General features: G+C 37.9%; 1 protein-coding gene across 1 annotated transcript in view; it reads left to right on the top strand.

Annotated features, from left to right (window-relative positions):
* The first annotated feature begins 3,001 nt into the window (after positions 1-3,001).
* The window catches only part of ctnnbl1 (catenin, beta like 1), a 61,565-nt gene continuing 45,635 nt past the window's right edge, over positions 3,002-18,931 (top strand). Inside the window, exons 1-7 of the mRNA XM_055048661.1 lie at positions 3,002-3,168; positions 4,717-4,944; positions 7,098-7,204; positions 7,344-7,483; positions 7,952-8,049; positions 12,058-12,151; positions 18,403-18,494. Coding sequence (XP_054904636.1) covers positions 3,139-3,168; positions 4,717-4,944; positions 7,098-7,204; positions 7,344-7,483; positions 7,952-8,049; positions 12,058-12,151; positions 18,403-18,494 — 789 coding nt within the window. The 5' untranslated portion in view covers positions 3,002-3,138. The remainder of the gene's footprint in view (positions 3,169-4,716; positions 4,945-7,097; positions 7,205-7,343; positions 7,484-7,951; positions 8,050-12,057; positions 12,152-18,402; positions 18,495-18,931) is intronic.

The raw sequence follows: 18,931 nt of genomic DNA, 5'->3' as shown, positions 1-18,931 counted from the left end.
ATCAGGCTTATTGGATTTTAATACTTAATAACTCTCTGTCAGCCTCTAACTGCTGGTGATCCACTTGGGCCTGGAGTCTCCTGGCTGGATTCTCCAGGTTGGTCACTGCTGCAGGGTTCTGTCTGGTCCTGGTCACTGCTGCAGGGTTCTGTCTGGTCCTGGTCACTGCTGCAGGGTTCTGTATGGTCCTGGTCACTGCTGCAGGGTTCTGTCCGGTCCTGGTCACTGCTGCAGGGTTCTGTCTGGTCCTGGTCACTGCTGCAGGGTTCTGTCTGGTCCTGGTCACTACTGCAGGGTTCTGTCTGGTCCAGGTCACTGCTGCAGGGTTCTGTATGGTCCTGGTCACTGCTACAGGGTTCTGTCTGGTCCTGGTCACTGCTGCAGGGTTCTGTCCGGTCCTGGTCACTGCTGCAGGGTTCTGTATGGTCCTGGTCACTGCTGCAGGTTCTGTATGGTCCTGGTCACTGCTGCAGGGTTCTGTCCGGTCCTGGTCACTGCTGCAGGGTTCTGTCCGGTCCTGGTCACTACTGCAGGGTTCTGTCTGGTCCAGGTCACTGCTGCAGGGTTCTGTATGGTCCTGGTCACTGCTACAGGGTTCTGTCTGGTCCAGGTCACTGCTGCAGGGTTCTGTATGGTCCTGGTCACTGCTACAGGGTTCTGTCTGGTCCTGGTCACTGCTGCAGGGTTCTGTCCGGTCCTGGTCACTGCTGCAGAGTTCTGTCTGGTCCTGGTCACTGCTGCAGGGTTCTGTCTGGTCCTGGTCACTGCTGCAGGGTTCTGTCTGGTCCTGGTCACTGCTGCAGGTTCTGTCTGGTCCTGGTCACTGCTGCAGGGTTCTGTCTGGTCCTGGTCACTACTGCAGGGTTCTGTCTGGTCCAGGTCACTGCTGCAGGGTTCTGTATGGTCCTGGTCACTGCTACAGGGTTCTGTCTGGTCCTGGTCACTGCTGCAGGGTTCTGTCCGGTCCTGGTCACTGCTGCAGAGTTCTGTCTGGTCCTGGTCACTGCTGCAGGGTTCTGTCTGGTCCTGGTCACTGCTGCAGGGTTCTGTCTGGTCCTGGTCACTGCTGCAGGGTTCTGTCTGGTCCTGGTCACTACTGCAGGGTTCTGTCTGGTCCAGGTCACTGCTGCAGGGTTCTGTCTGGTCCTGGTCACTGCTGCAGGGTTCTGTATGGTCCTGGTCACTGCTGCAGGGTTCTGTCTGGTCCAGGTCACTACTGCAGGGTTCTGTCCGGTCCTGGTCACTGCTGCAGGGTTCTGCCTGGTCCTGGTCACTGCTGCAGAGTTCTGTCTGGTCCTGGTCACTGCTGCAGGGTTCTGTCTAGTCCTGGTCTGGTTCTGGTTTTTGCCTCTTTAAGAAGAACTGGGAGATCTTCCCTTTTCTCTTCATTTGGGCTCTACACAAAATAAGACAGCCTGGTATTTAGACTCCATGACTGTTTGGCAGAGCCAACACTATTTTAACTATTATTTAAACTATAGTTTTTAGTTTTCTGTAGCTAGCTAAAATACTAAATTAAAAATAGATTAATTAAAATTAATTAATATAACTAGTTATGTTATAATTCAAAGCTTTCATATAACATAGCCTACTTACATTTCAGTCATTATAAAACTTAATGGTTTTTCACATATTCTTACCAAACACATTTCAAGAAGAGCTGGGAGATATAAAACATTACAGGGCAGCATGTCACTAAAACATATGTTAAAAGAATCTGTCTAAAACACGATCTACCAGCACTAGCATGGCTAATATAATAAACGAGGCACTACGCAGCGGTGCACAACCATTTTTTTTTTCTTTTTAGAAATGTATGACAAGTGCCGCCTCTCATTAGGAAGGTAACAGCGGTTACCGCTGAGCGGCAAAATGTTGTAAATACCTGCAAAACTCCTGGATGGTGTAACTCGAGAGCCGCCGATATGTTTTGGATCAAGCAGGACCCGTTCATTGGTTAAGCATGTCAGTTTAACCAATGAACAGCGTCGGGCATCGAGCTGCCTTCAGGGACAGTCGGAAATTACAGTTTTCCTTGCAAATCTTTGCCGATCTCATAAGTATTATATTTTAAAATTACCATTTTCAGTGGGGTGGCACTAGGGGTGGCCAGGGGTCTGATGGGGGTGGCAAGTGCCACCCCGGCCACCCCTCTGGCTCCGCCACTGAGTCACACCTCCTTTTTCTTCTTCTTTTTTGGAGATTATTGACAGCTTACAGTCTTGGTGTTTTACTGCCATCAACCAGACTGAGTGTAACTCATTCTATTAACTCATTCTATTTCATCAATACCAATATATGATACTAAAAAAAAATTAAATTATTTCAGCTAATTTGTGTCCTTTAAATACTTCATGAGCGTTTTAATTACACAATGTGACAGAGACTTCCCTAATATATTATAGTTACTGAAATTCCCTTTACCCACTCCATTACATTGTATAAAAGCATGTTCAGCTCCTTATATTTCTCCACAATGTGGACAAGCCTGATAGATTTTTCACTATAACATTTAAACCATTATTTAGACTTGTGTGCCCATTTCTCAGCCTAGTTATCTTTACTTCCTCTTGCCTGTTCATAATATCATTACTTTGTACAATTGCCTCTTTTTGTATTTATGCCTTCGTCTCCCCTCTGTAGTCCAGCTTTAATAATTATTTTTATTCTGTTCTCCTTGATGGGACCATAGGTTTAATTTCTCTGCTCATCCAGTCAAGACAAATGACTGGAGAAGACATGATCCTTTCTGCTTTTTCATTGCACTTGATTCCTATGCCAGTTGAACTTAATGTTCTTTGTTGGTTTTTAATGCTATAAATAAAATAACTTAATCTAAAACATCTTGACGACTTGCTGATTTTCCACTTTGAAAACTAACTAAGCAAGACATTGACTTTGAGCAAATAATTAGTTTACTGGGTTTCGATCTTTGCCTACCCAGGAACAACACAAATGAAGCTTATTCGCACCCCTTTACGACATAGAGAGCAGTTTACGGCAAAATGTGAAGAAACAGTGGCGCTTTACAGCAGGCATGTTTCAGATGGTAGCTTGTTGTTAGCTGGAGGGCTAGTAGTGTAGAATTTCACATATAAACGCGGTTATATTACGGTGCAGGGACACAACCAGGGAACAATGGATGTTGGAGAGCTCCTAAACTATCAGGTATTCACTCTTGTCTTTATCGTGGATGAATTTTTATTTAGTGACCGTATCCACTTGAACTGTTTGCAGGTAACAGCTTTGCAGTAACAAACCAGAGAGCAGACTACTATTTAGAATCGTTATTTACGTCCTTTTCATTACATATAATCTGTAAATGTCTAATATTAAAAGCCAAATCGTTATTTTTCTGTAATGTTGACAAATATACATAATTGTATAAAGTGTTGACATACTCCTAATATTTTATACTCTTTCTTCCAACTTTTTGGAGTAGTCTATATAGACTTCTCTGTCTGAGTGAGTTTCAAAGCAAACCCAGGCTGTTTCACGGTGTTTTTCCCTTCGCTTTGAGACTTTATATGTGACTGATAAATAGATCAGAACACGAAGCTGAAATTCGCTAAAGGGCGGTTCCACCTAATTTTCGCTACCTTTAACATCTTTAATCTTCTCGAGTTAAAAAAAAAAAACTACAACTCATAGACTCTTCAAATCTGGACTGGATTATTCTGCTCTAATAGCAGACTATTTAAAACCATGTTTGGGATTTGTGGAACCTTTTTCTTCAATAAAGGGACATATTTTTAAAATCTTGGTTACTCTAGAATTGCTCTAATTTCATAACTACAAGTAGTAGAATATCCCTGCAAATTCATATCTCATTTGACAGCAGATTATTTGTCATTTTCTATAGTGTATTTGCAGTGTAAACAAGATGGAAAAAGAGTATTGTTTTTCAATATAGGCCCAGACTTAGTTCCGGTGTCGATATGTAGAATGACTAACATTGGCTGGTAACATGTTACTTGATATTATCGATCCCTATTGAAAATACTTTGATAGCAAGAGAAACCGTGTTGCAAAATATTTGACTTACAGGTACAAGATGGAAGTAAACTGAGAGAAAAAGTCCTTGTGTTGTAAAAATAAAACAGTACAAAACATAGTACTGTTTTGTGACAAGCTGCTATTTCCTGCTAATTGCTTGATGAATTAAAACAAACTCAATAATTTCCTTTAGCCTGATTTATTGTTTTTCTCTTTTCCTTTTTAACCAAAAGTTGGATGACAGAAAGTCTTCAGTCTGGTGCTTTGGTCTTAACTACCCCTTTTTTTGAAGGCAGATTTTGTTTATAGAGACTTTATATTATTGTTTAAATAATAACAATTATCATCTTACTTGTTGTTTACTTATTTTGGATATTTAAAATGTCTTCCAGTTCCATTGTTAAACGTTCATTAGAATTTTAAGTTTATGGATCTTTCAGAATCCATGCCACTATATTACTAGAAAATGATCTCAGAACGACATTATTGTTTGTCGCAATAATTTCAGGGAAGATTTATTGTCCAGCAAGGAGTGCTATCGCGTCAGGCCTACTTGAAGCTCATCGTAAAAGTTAAATGGACAAAAATCCCAGTGGAAACACGCGACAGACTTGTCTGCAATAAGAAGTGTTTGGTTGCCAATAATGGGATTTCAATCAGAAAGAAATGTCTTAGTAGTAGCATAAAATAATACATGTAACTTTAAATGTCCTCCTTCAGCCTGATAGAGGAGCCAAGCGCCCGAGGGGAGAGGATGGAGGAGCTGCAGGAGGAGACAACTCCAGAGGAGGGAAGCAGCAGAAAGGTGTGGGACCGAGGGAGGCAGCCAGGTTCAGGGAGGTGGGAGGAGGAGAGGGAGGAGCTGAAATGAAAGAAACTGAAGAGTCGACTGGAGACAGGAAGATGATCTTAGAGAAATTGATGGACCAGGATGGAGAAGAACCTGAGGTGAGCAAAATTACTATTTCAGTATTACAAATTTTACTATTATTTGACAAACTTCATATGTAAAGCAAAGTGAAACAACACATTTGTTGCAGTATACATTTAATGCATTAGACATAAAAATACTATTCTGTGATGTTGCAGATAATTAGAAGGAGAATAACTTCAGGTTCAAATACATTCTGCTGGGGTTTTCACTTGTAAGTTTAAAGATTAAAGGTTTACTGGGAAATTTTAAATCTAAAAGTCTGTTCCTCTGTTCTTTAATCTTTCTGGATCAGCAGAAACTCATACCGATTCCATACCCTTCTCCGCATGAGTAAAGTAAACACAACATTTAAATGTCTCCTATTAAATGAATCAATAGCAGACATTTAATAATCATTTGATGTGGCTTACTTGATAATAAATAATTGTTCTTACTGTCTTAGCTAAAAGTACATTAGAAAATCAACTGTTGGCTTAATTCAGTTCACCAGACAATAAAGACAATAAAGATTTTTCTGTCATTTGATTGAATTTGTGCACAATTTTTTTTTCTTCTTTTAAACAATTCATGATGTAGTTTAAAAATAACTTATTTAGACTAGAACTGTGATTATTAAGCAGCATTATTCAAACAATGTCTATTTGTATATTTTTAGCTATACATATCAAAATACAGGAGATTTGTGGTTCCAGTACTTTGGATAAAGTGTGTTTTTGGATAATGTGTGTGTGTTGTTCATGCTTATAAGTAATTGGATTCAACCAGCTCCAAAACACAACAGGGAAATAAATATTTGATGCTGGTTTTTCAAGTTTCCCTACTTAGAAAGAATAAAAAGTTCTTTAACTTTCTTCATAGGAACACCTCCACTTAAGACAATATGTAACAATAATTCAGGAAATCACTTTGCATGATTTTAAAACAGTTGACTAGTATTTTATGTTGTGAAATAAGTATTTGATTGCCTAGCAACCAGCAAGAAGTCTGGCTCTCACAGTCCTGTAAGTTCAGCTTTAAGAAGCCTTTTCTATTCTCCACTCATTACCTGGAACTGCACCTATTTGAAATTGTTACCTGACTTATTCCATGCAATAAAATGTGTACATTTTTTATTATTATTCAGTGTACCTGCGGTGAGAATTGCAGGCCTCTTCATTCTTTGTAAGTGGGGAAACTCAGCAGTGTATCAAATACTCCCCACTGTATCTACTTATTATTGGTTTCCTACAGAGTCTGGAATAAAATATTGAATTTAGAGTATTTTCCTCAATCTCGAATAAATAATAAGAAGAAAATTTATTTTTAAACTTCTTTGCCGTATTTTGCTAGTTGGTGTGTCAGTCTGTCAGCCCACTTCTTTATCAACCTATTGTCAGTACATCCTTCTTTACTCTCTGTTTATGTAATAACTGTCCTCTTTACAAGAATCTGCTGTAAACTCTTAGTTAACTTTAGTATTTCTAACTTTCAAAATAGGACAAAAATAGGCTGAGAGCTCTGGAAAAAACTGCAGTTTACTCATAAAAAATGCATAGAAAGCCTGAGGTTTGGAGATATACCTGTTGTTTAATTTATCTATTTTATATTAAAAAAAATTGTCTGTCTGAAACCCTGAAAAGTACCAACATTTTATTTGGAATACACTCCAACTTTCATAACCTTTTCCATGTATTAGTTTGGCTTGTTTTTCAGGTGAGACATAAAAAGTTACTGAAACAACCAGATGAAAAAGGAAACGGTTCAGCCAGGAGGGTTTCTGGTGTCACTGATGCCATCATCATGTGTAGGAGATTTGAAAACTGCCACCTCTATAATTAGGTTCCTATAATCCCACTCTGCAGCCTTTTCAAAGATTCCCATTGTCAAGAGGTACTCACAGCCAAGAGCTGCATTGTTCCATAATGTGAGCCAGTTGAAATGTCCTAACTGGTCATTATCTGCCCAGCAATTTCTGGCTTTTAAGCCATCAGGAGGTTAAATGGATTCCCTTTTCAGTGAAATATCCCCCAGATTGAGGAAAAAAAACCTGTGCTCCTCTCACATAATTAAGGTCACCCTGATGGCTCCTTTGCTATTGCAACAGCTGCTTCAATAAAAGCCTTTTTTTTCCCCTTCATGGTCTTTTTTCTCCCATCTTTTCTTTCTCACTCCTGCACTAATCAAACAGGCAGAGCCGGTTGACGAGAGCTCAGTGAAGAAAATGATTCTGACCTTTGAGAAAAGGTCATACAAAAACCAGGAGCTGAGGATAAAGTTTCCAGACAATCCAGAGAAGTAAGATCATCACCAATGACGCATTTTGGTTCACTTCATTGTCACACACTTCGTTTCTTTGCAAGTTAATGTGTAATATGATCCATTTGGGCAGAATCAAAAGCATCTGGTAGCACATTTTCCTTTTGTTTTTGATCAGGTTTATGGAGTCAGAGCTGGACCTGAACGACATCATCCAGGAAATGCATGTAATCGCGACAATGCCGGATCTCTACCACCTGCTGGTGGAGCTTAACGCTGTCCACTCGCTGCTGGGCCTCCTGAGCCATGAAAACACTGATATCCTTCTGAATAACTATTGAAGAACACCTCGGTGTTTATTGTCTTCCTTTCGAGTTTTTAAGCTCCATTGATTTCTGAAGAAAATTTGTCTGTTACAGTTACAGTCCTGGAAATAATTCAGATTGCACATTGGCATGCACTATTACGGAAAACTGACATCAATAATACAATTTTGTTTCATATATATATAATTTTTAGAGGATTTTCCTCTCCATATCTGAGTGTGGCATGGCTTTTTAACACTTCCAAAGCATTTCATCGAGGCAAGCAGGGATATATACCTGATCAATCGCTACCTTTATTGATTAACCATTTGGATCCTTTTGAAGTTTCCCAGATATATTGGTTCTCTTATTTGAAGGACAGCTTTAAATGTTAATTTCACTGTAATCATTTTTATGTTCTCCATAAATGTAATGATGAAAACGTGTTGTAATAGTCTTTATTTTTCTAAACGACAACCACATGTTGCCATAGCAGTGGTGGATCTGCTGCAGGAGCTGACGGATATCGACACGCTCCATGAGAGTGAGGAGGGAGCCGAAGTCCTCATTGATGCCCTGGTGAGTTCAAAATTGACATCAGTCTTTGTTATTGATCACTCTACTCTCAGTGGATCAATACTTAAGTTTCTGTAATTTTGGATCCAAACTAGGCAGAGAAAGATGGATTACTTGGTCATCTTTAGTGAATACAAAATAGAACAAAATAGCTCTCATTGACATTACAATGCTTTTTTTAGTTTAAAATTTGTGGTTGAAGTCTTAAGCTAGATTTTATTTATAACTTTATGATGCTTTAATATGGCTCTAGTCTTTTTTTTTTTTACTATAAAACTTCTTTTGCTTATTTGTCTTGAGTCTGTCTGTGAACCAAGCAGATACCCTCTCAATAAGAACATCAATATTGTTGATATCCCATTATGTTTTCACACAAAGATCAAACTGCAGTAATGTTCGGTTCTACCTTTTAATGGAGGAAGAAAGTGATGGGTGCTTTTCATCTAATATTCTCTGTCTTGTTTGTTACTGTGGGGACTGACCCCTTAACTCTACTTGCTCACAGGTCTGAACTGTGAGGTCGAACACTTTTCTTCTGCAGGTATTCTGTTAGCTCTGAGTTACTGGAGTTTGCACATGCAGATGTTGGTTATTTTCTGACTTCAGTGTCTTCTCTTTTGCAAAGCTTCCTGTAGCATCAGCTCACGTTCTCTCTGTTTTTAAAATCAATACATATCTGTGGGTGTGTAACTTTAAAAGAGCCTGTGCTAAACTCAATGATCCAGAAAGGATCTACATTGAAGAGTTTTTTGACATTCTCTTTGAAAGCATCTTTTATATTCTTTCAAAAAATAAATGCCATCGCCTTTCTTAGTGGATGTGGAAATTATATTTTGATTAAGATTTTGCTGTATGCAGGTGTGAATTCTAAAGCCATTATCACACAGTTTGGTATTTGCCTTGTCTTTGTCTTTTAGTTACTAACTTTTTAGTATCATTTGTCATTGCATCTGATTTGCATTTGGAATATGATTTCCTTCCTGGGTAATGCTGCCAAAGATTTTATACTTTGCTTTTGTTTTTTATTCCCTTCTCACCCACCGCGGGTGGTTCTTATCCTTCTGAGCTCGGGTCGGGAACCCTCAAGGCCTGGGAGCTTGAGGGTTCTGCGCAGTATCTTGGCTGTGCCAAGGACTGCACATTTTTGGACTGAGATGTCTGATGTTGTTCCTGGGATCTGTTGTAGCCACTGCTCCAGTTTGGGGGTTACTGCCCCGAGGGCCCCGATGACCACAGGCACCACTGTGGTCTTCACCTTCCAGGCCCTCTCCAGTTCTTCCCTGAGGCCCTGGTATTTCTCCAGTTTCTCGTGCTCCTTTTTCCTGATGTTGCAATCACTTGGTATTGCTACATCTACCACAACGTTGTTTATCCACTACGACAATGTCTGGTTGGTTTGCCTTTTTTTTTTTAATTTTTTTTTGCTACAAGTCCAAACATTTAACTTGAGCATTGCAACCAAGGGGTGGGAATTGGCACCCACCACTGACAAAATGTGGATAAAAGTATGAAGTGCCGTGTACATTGGAGCAACGCACCTGCCTCTGTAGCAGGTTGACGATTTGAACAAAAAAAAAAAAGCTTCATTCAGTTTGAACTTCTGTCCAGGATGCGATATGCATATTGTGTACAGTTAAATTTAAACATTAATAATTTTGGAAAAGAAATATCCTTTACTGTCATTCTGTAAGAAAATTCAAGAGCAGCAACATCAAGTTAAAGGTAAATAACTTGATGCTATTTACCTTTAATAACATTAAGTTATTAAAGTAACTTAAAGTAACTTAAGTTATTAACTTACTTACTTATTAAAGGTAACTTACCTTTAAGTTATTAAAGGTAAATAAGTTTAATAATAGATGTTACTAAACTTGATGTTTAGTTATTAAAGGTAAATACAGTACAGTATTTACCTTTAATAAGGTAACTACTTATCAATGGTACACTATTAATAGTACAGAAGGTACAGTAATGCACTGAAATTTTTTTTGAAGATCATAAAATTATTATTGTAATTGCTCAAAATCCTGGTTGTTGTACTGACATGTGACTGCTGCCTAAATAAGGGCACTTGGTCTATCGGTCATGTCATGTTTTTTGCTGACTTTCTGGTTGCCTATCAGAACCAGGGTTCTAATATATTTGGATTTTCCAATATAGTTTAGTTTTATTTTGCTGGGATTTTTAGTCTATTTCATCAGTTTTAATTAGTGTTTATTGTGTTTTTGCTAGTTTTTATTGGTCATTAGTTTCATATTGTTTAGGTTGAGGTTCTTTTATTTTCAGTAGTAGTTTTAGTTTTTTTCATTCCTTGCTTAACCTTTAGGCGCATAATTCAAAAATGGTCAAAGTATTCTATTGTTATGTGTATATAAATTGGGTAATGGATACTTTACAGAAGATAACATTGAGTAAAAAATGTATCCAGTTATTTTTTAACATCCGGCTGACTGGTGTTTTCTCCCAACTTGTGTTGTTGTCATTTTACAGGCTAGCGTTAGCGCTACCAGGAGGATTGTGGATTCCATAATTTCTGACAGCTGACTAATCTCTGTGTGTGTGGAGGGGCAAAATCAGTTTCACATCAGTTTGAAAGGCTACGAAATAGATTCATTAACACAAAAAGAAAGGAAGCTATTTTTCTAATTTCTGTATTTTTTAGTTTGTTTTATAAACACACAATATAGTTTTAGTTGGTCGTAGTTTTTCCCTAATAACTAAAGTTTCTATTTATTTCAGTTAACAAAACTGAATTTCAGTTTTTCTTCTGTTTTCTCTGTGCTGAATGTTTTGTTCAGTTAACTAACCTTGATCAAACATAATAACTAATAATTAGACAGTAGATCGACATTTCTAGCTGAAAAGATTGTTTGTGACTAAATTGGTTTGTTTTCTACTGTTGGGTGAGACAGGAGCTCAGGTTGTTTTGCCAGCCTCTCCAGGTGGAGGTGTAATATAAATGCAACGCCCAATGGAGCACCCATAAACCTCGCAGTTATTTACAGCTTCTTCGAAGGGATGCCATTTGAGGGCAGTGAGGTTGGTTGGTTGATTCCATTTGTCTCCTCTGTGCTGCTGTAGTGCCTGCAGCTGCGGTGTCCTTGCTGCCAGAAGGCCAGGTGTTACCTTTGATAAGATAAATCAAAATGATTCAGGGTGGTCTCTGTGGCGTATAAATCTGCTTTGGCTGTCCATCTTCTTTCATCTGTAATAGTACTTTTATCCCACCCGCTGGCAATCCACAATCTTTGTTTGGTTATAAGTGTCCAATCTCAACTTAACTGATAACACTCGCTTCCTGTCACAGCTGCCCTGAGAATGTCCTCCTGCCTCCCCCTCAACCTTAAAATGTAAAATCTCTGTTATTTGGCGATGCACTGAGATGCAGCGGCTCTGCACTTTTCCTGTGTTTCTGGTGGTATTACCTTAGATAGTTTCACTTTATGATGGACGAACCACCTCTTGCCTAAACATGAACCACCGCTACAGTAAGTAAGCGGAGTCTGTGTGTGTCTTCCAGCTTAATCTTGTCGCTTTTTGTAATCTAAAATCTAAACTCTATGCTGAACCTCCATTAAAGTCTGATGTGTCACTTTCACACCATTCCCTCAAATACAAACGACTTCCACCTTTGTATTCACATGCAGTTGGAGCTGGGTTATTTTTAGATTCATAAAACTCTCAGAAGAGTCACCGTAACCTCTTAAACTAGAGATATTCTCAAAATAACACTTCTGTTTAAGACGTAAGTTATGAACTTGATGAGATCCATGATCCATTGAGCATGCGGGAATGGTCTTTCCATCTGAGCAGAATATTTTGTCTAGCTATCGCAATAGCAGCATTCATGAAACTTTTCTAAATCATACCTGGTTACTTCTACACAGAAATAAGATTATGTTTTATGACCTATAAAAATTACATTTGCAAAATCGGTATTTTGATTTTTGTATTTTTTTTTCTGTTCTATTGCTGTTTTGCTGTAAAAAAGTCTTAACTTTTTGTGTGCAGCTAGAGGGTCAGGTGGTGGCCTTGCTGGTGCAGAACATGGAGCGGCTTGATGAACAAGTGAAAGAAGAGGCTGATGGCATCTACAACACACTTGGTAAGAAAAATTCCTCTACAGTAAACAAACAACTTTTGTCAGTTTATAATGTAGCAACAAATGCAGAAATTGCTGCAATTCTCAACTCATTGTCTCTGGAGAGCAAATATTTCAGCAGTACGACATCAGAAATGATCAGAAAAGCTACAAACATTTTTATGTGTTCTGTAAAGTGTTCAGAACATTACAGAGTTTTGCACTACATTGTCAAGGTAAAAATACAAAAATAGAAAAAACAAAACCAAAATATCCTTAATTAAAAAGAGTTAAGTCAATGAGTTAAAAACAAGGATTTAATAAGTTGTTTAAATATTTAGGTAGTTATATATAGTTTAACAATACCATATTCCACCAGACTTCCCCTTTATGTTTCTACCAATGTTTATATCCAGGTGGTGTGATGGTAGAGTGGTTGTCTTGCAATTGAAAGGTTGTAGGTTTGATTCCAGCTTCCTCCTGCCACATGTTAATCAGTCCTTGGGCAAATTTCTGGCAATTACTATGGAATTTCAAACAAGCTTCAACCATCTGATCAATTTGGCCTTCTTGCCGTAGCTGTCCACCACCTCCGGTGTGTGTGTGTATGTATATGTGTGTGTGTGTGTGTGTTATATATATTATATATATATATATATATATATATATATATATATATAGTATATAAAAATATAAATATTTATTTAAAAAAAATAAAAAGGTGGTTCTTATCCTCTGAGCTCGGGTCCTCTACCAGAGGCCTGGGAGCTTGAGGGTCCTTGGCTGTGCCTAGGACTGCACATTTCTGGACTGAGATGTCTGATGTTGTCCCTGGGTTGTATCTTTTTTTTTTACCAGGGACATTTCATTTTATTCATATTTACAGTTCTGAAAAGAATGCACCTCTTTCTTTCACCTATGGGTTCCTATTGAGATCCATCATATTTTTCAGATTGGCCCTTATGTATCAGATGTGAATATGCCAATCTGAATATGAGTGTGGGATATGATGAAGTCCTGCACTCCCCATGTATCCACGTTTATGTCAGTGTGGAACTCTAGCTTTACCTGAGATTTATCATCTCATACTCGTGTAAAATACTGTTTAGCAGCTCAAGAACATGTTTATTGAGCTTCATGTTGGATTACTGATTTTTCTTTTCTTTTTTTAGTTTACTTTAAAAATTACACAAACACAGCCTGTTTGTGCACAAACAGGCTGCACAAACATTGATAAAGTTTTGAGCAGAATTGCAGAGATGAGAAATGTAATTCATTTTAACAGAGCCTGTCCAGTTGCTGCAGTGATTCTGTTTTATTCATCATAACATATTTTATTTACATTCTAGATGTTTTTCTCGTGTTCAGCCTACGCTGTTCGGCTCCGTATCTGAGCTCAGAATGTATTTTGCACAACACTGCAGTGGTGTACTCTCTCTCTCTTCCTGCACTACAGTTTTTGCACATTAGCTGGGCTTTTTGTTTCCATGGAGATTTTGTGTTGTCTTTTTTGGGTTTTACCTTGGTACTCCACCTTGCACTTGTTTGCTATTTTCCTGTAAAATAAGAAATCTCCACACAGTAATAGTTAACTCTTAAAAATACTTGACACCTCCTTGGACATTGTTATACTCCTGGATTGTTCCTTATAGTTAGCTATAGTCTTTCCTCAATCATCATCTTTTTAACCTTTTCTGCTGAAATCAATTACATTTTGAAGTTTTAAATAAATGTAATTGATCTAATATGTGACGTTCATATGAGAAGGATAAAAGCTGTTTAGATAGTATGTGGTGATTTTAGATTTCAAACCTGAAAGGCATTTCTGTGAGAAATCTGGGGCATTCACTGCACCCTGCAAGTTCTGCAGTGACTCCAGTTTCTTTACTGCATAATGGATACAAATAGCGTAGTTGAATATTCTGAACAATTGATAGGTCTGACCTTGTAGAAATGCTAGAAAGAGTTGTGTCTTTAAGCAGCTGTCGTTTGAGGCTTGGGGAGAGGGCTGACAAGAAGCCCTCGTGGATTTCCTTTTTACTGTCACAGAGCAGCGTTACACAAACCTGATTGGTATTCTTGAGGTTTAGTAGCACGTCCCCCTGCTGATAACTGGTCTAAACATGACGTTAGGGTTGAAAAAGAGAATATTGTGAAAATATGATTGACAAAATGAACATTTGGAATTAGGACTTCACAGTTTCTCATCATTGAAATCTCTCTCCACAATCCAGTTGTGTGAGTTCCTGTCGGTCCTAAAAGGCGACAATCTTATTAAAACAAAGTCTAAGCCATAAAACTGATAGAACTGCCCACAGTTTACAGGAATGTGTGGATATTTTTGACCTAATTCTGATTCTTTCACCTGTTGATACCAATTTCACCTAATTGATATCAATTAGGTGAGATTAGGTGAATTGGGAGCCGTAACTAACAATAACCAAAATAGGTATTTGTTGGGGTGATATTTATATGTTCTCAACTCTGGAATCTTTGCTGCATGTCTTCCCTCCTTCTCTCTCTACACATTTACTGTCTAATCTGCTGCAAGTAAAGGACTCCTGTGAAAGATAAAAATTTTAACAGCCCAAGACTTCCTGCGGTTAGTTGTCCTTTATGTCAGAGGTGATGTCACAAAACTAATTTTTCTACTAATTTCAAACAACAAAAAGGTACATAGAGGGTTCTTAGGGCTGGGCGATATAGTTAAAAAAAAAAAAAAAAAAAAAAACAAAAAAAAAATATATATATATATATATATATATATATATATATATATATATATATATATATATATATATATATATATTTATTTCAAACCGCACTCGATTTCTGACTTGAACCATCTTTTTTTAGGTTTCCTCTATAAAAAAGACAATTACAAATGACCGAAAATATTTTCTGAAGTCGCTTTTATGTTAGTCGTCCCTTTTGTGAGTTGGAGTATTTGGACCAGAATGCATGAATATTTGTAGTATGAGCAAGTAGGAATAGATAGTTGTAATATTGAAATAATAAAGATACAATTTTACCAGATGAATGTCTTCAAGTTATAAGACAAATGTTGTTTTAATGAGGATAAAAAACTTAAAAATGTAAAACTTACTACTTCATTCCTGTATTTTGTCATATGGCTTTATTCTCATATTACTTCGACTATTTTCTTGTAACATTATGACTTTATTCTTATGAAGCCTATATTTTGTATTAAACTATATTTATTAGTGTTGACCTGAATCCAAAGTGCAAATTCATAAAAGCTGTAAAACATGTTTGTCAAACAAGATGGCAGACCTGGGCATGCTGACATCACTCTGAACTATGGAAATCCAAGGAGTTTATTGGAGAAAAAAGAAATCCAGATTTTCCAATAATTACATCTTCCCAAAAATTTGATTAAACAATAAAGTTGGTGAAATCGGTTCCACAGGTTATGTGTTTTGTAGCAAACTATCACAACAAAGATGACAGTTTTAACAAATATGTAAAAAAAAAAACAAATAAAAGTTATTTATTGCAGCTTTAAGGAGGGCTTACTGGTGAGCTTTTGGTGACTGTTGAATATGGACCAATCTAAGGTCTGTCGTTCTGCGTCCCGAGGTTCAGGTTTGGGAAAACCTGTGCAGTTCCTTTAACAACAACTAAATGCAGATGACCAGTAGGGACAGTGTAGGACCTTGTGGTCAAATTAGCTGCTCTTTTCTATATACTTCTGCAGTCTGTATTTTCTATAATTTCCTAAAATTTCATTCAATAGCATTAAAAGCGAAAGGAGGCGGACAGTAGGAGACTGTAAAAGTCCTGGCCTCTGTGTTTAGCCTCACATGGATCCGACTTTTCTGCCCCTCAGCTGTTTTTGTGTTGAATGAGTCCGTCCAGAGGATTTCTCTTTGTTGCCAGATTGAGGCTGTGTGTCAGAAGGGCTGGTTAAGTGTGTGTGTGTGTGTGTGTGTGTGTGTGTGTGTGTGTGTGTGTGTGTGTGTGTGTGTGTGTGTGTGTGTGTGTGTGTGTGTGTGTGTGTGTGTGTGTGTGTGTGTGTGTGTGTGTGTGTGCGTGCGTGTGTTTGTGGCATTCATTGTGAGAGCAACACTTGCACATCCTCTGAAGTTGTGTGTATGCATGTGTGTGTATAAAAGAGAGAGAGAGAGAGAGTTATCAAGGGAGCTCTCCAAGCTTGAATAAGCCTTTTGTCTGCCTTGGCTGCTTTCTGTTCTGGGCCTGCTTTCCTCCAGGATGCTGTCTGCTCTGTTTGAATCCTTGATAAAGAGCCTTGGTCTTCCTCCCTCTGCACCCCTGTGCTCTATCTCCTCCTCCGTTGTTGTTTCTCCATCATTTCTCTATCATCTGCAGCCCATCTCTCCAGATGTTGCTGTTTTTTTCCCCCGTATTGCTATGCTGCTCCTCACTCAGTTCTAGCATCCCTCTGTTTCTCATCCCTCATCTTTGACTTGTCCACCACTCTGTTCTCCTCCACTTTGCTCTTCTGCTCATTTCTTTCTTCATTCTCTCTAAACTTCCAACAACCCCGCTTTCTCTCTCTCTGTCTCTCTCTCTCTTTTGCTCCTAGATTCCATTTGCTCTGATGAAGGGATGAATTGCAGAGTTAGGCCTTTGGAAGGAAAGAATTATAAGATAAGTTGGGGAAAAAGCACAGAGAGAAAAATCAGATTTGATGTAGATTAGTCACACCCAACTGATACTCGATCCGCTTAATAAGATCAGGTTTGATCTGGAATGTCAGATTGCAGTTTCCATCCATCTTTTCTCTGGAAGCCCTTTTTAACAGGCTGTAGCCTGTACTGTGAACATTAGGTACAAATGTCTCACAGCGCACACAAAATTATTTACACTTCCATTTCCAAACCAATCTCACATGTACTGTTTTTATTATTATTATTATCATTTGTACCGTGGTAGTCAACTTCAACACATGCCATTAATCTGAAAATCCTAAAGCATTAATATTGCAAAATACAGATTAATTGAACTACCTATTCCTGTGGAGGTTTCCCTCATTCACAGTAGCTTGTTTTGGACTCGACACACAAGAATTGATGAACAACTGCAGAAGATTGAAGTTTTCCGCCACAGCAGACGACAACAAAAGTTGAACATTTAAAACTTTCTTGTGTTGTGTTGCTAGCCCCGTGTATACATCTGCGTGGATGAGCTCAAAGTTTCACATGCAGGAATTATACTGGCTAGATGAGGACAGCGAACTTTTGCCTCATTGCTCAAGTTCATAAGAAATGAATGGAGAGGGACATTTTTACATTAATTAATGTTTAAAACAAAATGGCTTTCTGAATATACATACCTAGAAAACTGGGAATCTTCAGACATGTTTGATTTAAGAGAATAAAACATTTTCTTAAACATTTTTGAAAACATGGCGTTTTTTTAATATGGGCAGTTAACCAGGGCGGCATCAGAAAGAGTGGGGCACCCAAGACCTCGAAAATAAAGTACTGTATATCTTATTTGTCAGTGGTCCTCTGAACAAATTTGCTTCCAGCTATATGAATGTGTTGTGGTATAAGTTTCCCTTACTTGCTGTTGAGTACTGGGAGAAATGGATTGCATGTCAAATTTAAGTTCAAATCCCACTGTTTTACAGCATTAACAGTACAATTAAAACCTAGGTGTGCATTATAATGCCAAATGTATTCCCTCATTCATCCAGATTATTGAATTCATCCACAGCCACGTGTGCAGAAAATCCAGCACCCTAACTGTTTCTATAGACATTTCTGACAGACGTCTCTGGAGTTCAGAGTAGAGCTCAAGCAATTAATCGTGATAAATCTGTTATTGAGATAATCATCTACTGATTTAGTAATAGATTATTAAACTTGAGCATACAAACTCAAAAAGAGATAATTTGGTGAAAGAACAATACACTCTGAGCAGTAATTAAGTAAAAACTGTGCATAAATGTATACATTTTGTTTTTTATGATAAAAAGAAAGTTTTATATTTTCCCCAAAACTCCTACAGTGGGAGTTTTAGCTTCACTTGGCTCAAATTATGTAAAAGAATTAAGCTATTAAGCATTCTTTGCTTTCCAGTTATTTAGTAGGGCTGATTGTGACAGACACGATGGAAAGGAGAAAACTATCCTTTGGGTAAACACTTAGGATCAAAACCTTCTGGTTGTTAGATGCACTCACTGCTTCATTCCATCCAGATTTATCCAGAAAAACTGTAAAGCCATTTTTTGGCAGAAGTAATGTTCTATGACTGATTTTTATTTATTTATTTTTCAATCTCTGCAGCTATTACTGAAAACATGGCAGAGTTCAGACCTGGCCTGTGCACTGAAGCTGCTCAGCAGGGACTCATGCAGTGGCTGCTGAAGAGAATCAAGGTAAGAACTTGACGCTCTGACACCAGTCAACAGTTTGGACAGCCGACGTAGAAAAAACGTTCCCATCCAGTCTGTACTTTATTAAAATGTAGTAATGTGCCTTGTTTCATCTTAGACATAGAGCTATACTATAACTATGCAATACTAGTGTGCAGCATATCACAATGGGAATGTACTGCTTGACACAAGACTTGCTCTATGCGTATTAACAATGTATGATTCTAGCTGTCAGCAATGCCCACATCTCATCTTTAGTTTTAGAAAAATGGAGGTTAATCAGTATTTTCAGCAATAGCATCATAATTTCATATTTTCCTGATATGATACGCAACTGTGCTTAAAAACCTACCCAACAAATATAGATGTTCATTTTAAATTCAAGACAAAAAAATTCATTTTTTTTTATCTTTCAATTTTTTTATTATAAATTTCTACTT

This window comes from Poeciliopsis prolifica, unplaced genomic scaffold (genome assembly GCF_027474105.1).
Source record: "Poeciliopsis prolifica strain line A6 unplaced genomic scaffold, Auburn_PproV2 SCAFFOLD027, whole genome shotgun sequence".
Classification (NCBI taxonomy): Eukaryota; Metazoa; Chordata; class Actinopteri; order Cyprinodontiformes; family Poeciliidae; genus Poeciliopsis; species Poeciliopsis prolifica.
The sequence above is the reverse complement of the archived record's forward strand: the minus strand, read 5'-3'. Positions and strand labels throughout refer to the sequence as shown.